The 3,033-nt window shown below is 46.2% G+C and overlaps 1 protein-coding gene across 1 annotated transcript in view; it reads left to right on the top strand.

The window, feature by feature from the left end:
- Window positions 1-3,033, top strand: part of Kpna7 (karyopherin subunit alpha 7) — a 33,477-nt gene that overhangs the window by 1,214 nt on the left and 29,230 nt on the right. Inside the window, exon 2 of the mRNA XM_005368074.1 lies at window positions 2,215-2,300. Within this exon, the coding sequence (XP_005368131.1) occupies window positions 2,215-2,300 (86 nt within the window). The remainder of the gene's footprint in view (window positions 1-2,214; window positions 2,301-3,033) is intronic.

The following is a 3,033-nucleotide window of genomic DNA, read 5'->3' as shown; positions in this document are numbered from 1 at the left end:
CCTGCCTAGAATCCCCCAGTGAGGGGCTGGGGTGTGGCTCAGTGGTAGGGCCCCTGCCTAGAATCCCCCAGTGAGGGGCTGGGGTGTGGCTCAGTGGTAGAGCATCTGCCTAGGATCTCCCATTGATGTTAGTGAGTGGAGGGAGCTGAACTCAAGGTCTTGTGTTTGCTTTGCAAGCGTTTTACTCACTGATCCTCAGCTCTAGGTTTTCTCTCTTATCTGTTTTGGTGGTGTATTGCTCGAAATTACCTATTTTACCTGCATTATTTAACTTGTTGGATTCTGGTTTGTTTTTTTTTTTTTTTGTTGTTGTTTGCTTGCTTTCCCTTTGGTTTGATATCTATCTATCTTTCTAATTTGTTTTGTATTTTGAGACACAGGGTTTCTCTGTGTAACCCTGACTATTCTGGAATTTCTTTGTAGGCCAGGCTGGTCTTGAATTCACAGAGATCTGCCTGCTTCTGCCTCCTGAGTGCTGGCAGTTAAGGTGTGCACCTGATTTTATTTTTATAAGTGTAGAATCAATCTCATCCTTTTTCTGACCTTACTGGCCTGGGGTCGCTCTCGATCCTTCTGGCTTTCACAAGGCTTGCGATCTGCTGGCCCCTTCTGTTTCCCCAGTCTCTGAACCTGGTGCTCGTCGTCCCCTTCTCCTGCATGCTTTGCTCTTCTTGGTTCTCTCTTTTACAGAAGAAGGAAACTTTGACCCTTCCCTGGCTTTCCCCCGTACATTTACTCCTCCTTGTCTGTCTTCTGGCTTCCTCTCTTTCTCCTCTTTTTATTCCCCCTTCTCTCCTTCCTTCCCCTTCTCTCTCTTTCCCTTCTTCCCAGCCTTTGTCTATCCTTCCTCTTTTTCCTCCCCCTTCTCCCTTTCTCTTTTCCCCCCTCTGTTTCCCTACTTTGCCCCTCCACACTTTCTGTCCTCTGGAAATTGAACCCCAGGCCTTGTGCTTCCTGGGCAAGCACACAATCACTGTGTTACACCTCAGCCCTTCACTGGCATTTTCTTTCTTTCTTTTATTAAAGATTTGTTTATTTATTGTATATACAATGTTCCTCTTGCATGTACACCTCCATGCCAGAAGAGGGCACCAGATCTCATTACAGATGGTTATGAGCCACCATGTGGTTGCTGGGAATTGAACTCAAAACCTATGGAAGAACTGCTAGTGCTCTTAACCTCTGAGCCATCTCTCCAGCCTAGCATTTTCTTATTACCTGTGATAAATAGATGCTTAGGGGGCTGGAGAGGTGGCTCAGTGGTATGAGCACAGGCTGGCTATTTATTTGGAGGACCCAAGTGTAATTTTAGCACCCACATGGTGGTTCATAACCATCAGTATCTTCAGATGCAGGAGGATTCAAAGCTCTTTTTGCCCTCCATGGCGGTGAATACAGGGTACACAGATACATGCTGTCAGCCACCTCCTCCCCACAAAATAGCAACAAAACCCCTTCTACACTCATATGAATAAAATCTTAAAGTGCTAGGTGGGCGAAGAACTGGCACAAAAGTTAAGAGTACTTGATGATTTCACAAAAGATCCAAGTTTGGTTCCTAGTAACCATGTCAGCCAGCTTAAAACCACCAGTAATTTCAGCTTCAGGGGGTTGGATGTCTCTAGCCTCTTTGGGAACCTGCTATTCTATGTGTGCACATGCGTGCAGGCACATGTGCGTGTGCACACACACATACATAAACACACACGTACAATGTTTTTAGGAAGATGCCGAGTGTAACAGGATCACCTTGTCGTAAGCAGGGAAAATGTCCCACTTTGACCTCTTACCTATGGGTAGCAAATATCCCTCCCTGCCTCAGGATAGAGGTGGGAGCACCATGGACATCTGGTCACGTCAGGTGGATGACTAAGCTAGGTGGTGCTTATACTTTCCTTATTTTTATTACATTTATTTTATATTCTCTCTCTCTCTCTCTGTCTCTCTCTCTCTCTGTCTCTGTCTCTGTCTCTGTCTCTCTCTCTCTCTCTCTCTCTCTGTGTGTGTGTGTGTGTGTGTGTGTGTGTGTGTGTAGCCATGTGTACACACAGATGTCAGGACAATTGACGAGAGTCAGCTTTCTTCACTTAGTAGGTTCTGGGTATCAAACTCAGGTCGTCAGACCTGGCAGCAAATGCCTTTACCCTCTGAGCCATTTGTTGGCCCTGTGCTTTCTTTTGACCTGAATATGTTTTGTTTTGGTTTTTTTCCTAGCAGGCCAGCCTCACTCTGGAAGACATAATCAAAGGTGTGAATAGTTCAGATCCAATGCTGTGTCTCATGGCCACCCAGGCTGCCAGGTATCCCCATGCAGACTTCTATATTTGTAGTTTTATAGCCAGAAATGAGCTCCAGTAGCCTGTTGGATTTACTGGCTTTTGGCAAAATGCCCATACAATGCAGAAAAAGGCTACTTCTTCCAAAAGCAGAAGGTGATTACTATGCTTCTTCGTCCTTGAGGGCAACTTAAGAAATGCAGTGTGTTGTCAGAGATGGATTGCTTAATTTACATTGGTCTCTGCAGGGACTTTAGCTCACAGATAATACCTGAAGGGCAAGATGTTGCTTTGGGACTACTGCAAAGTGTTGCAGAATTAACAATGGCCCTATTCAGCTCTGTATCTGATGGCTAAGGCTTGGGGTTTTAGTTTAGAAGTAGAGCACCTGCCTAGAATCCCCCAGTGGTAGAGCCCCTTCCTAGAATTCCCCAGGGAGGGGCTGGGGTGTGGCTCAGTGATAGGGAACTTGACTAGAATCCTCCAGGGAGGGACTGGGGTGTGGCTCAGTGATAGGGACCTTGACTAGAATCCCCCAGGGAGGGACTGGGGTGTGGCTCAGTGGCTCAGTGGTAGAACATCTGCCTAGAATCCCTCAGTGAGTGGCTGGGGTGTGACTCAGTGGTAGAACACTTGTCTAGGATTCCCCAATGAGGTGTTAGGGGTATGGCTTATAGAAGACCACCTGCCTAGCATGTATGTGGCCCTCGGTTCATCTTGTAGTGTTTGTTTGTTTGTTTGTTTGTTTATTTATTTA

The sequence above is a fragment of the Microtus ochrogaster genome, unplaced genomic scaffold (genome assembly GCF_000317375.1).
Source record: "Microtus ochrogaster isolate Prairie Vole_2 unplaced genomic scaffold, MicOch1.0 UNK27, whole genome shotgun sequence".
Lineage (NCBI taxonomy): Eukaryota > Metazoa > Chordata > Mammalia > Rodentia > Cricetidae > Microtus > Microtus ochrogaster.
Note: the sequence above shows the minus strand (reverse complement) of the source record. Positions and strands in the feature narration are given on the sequence as shown.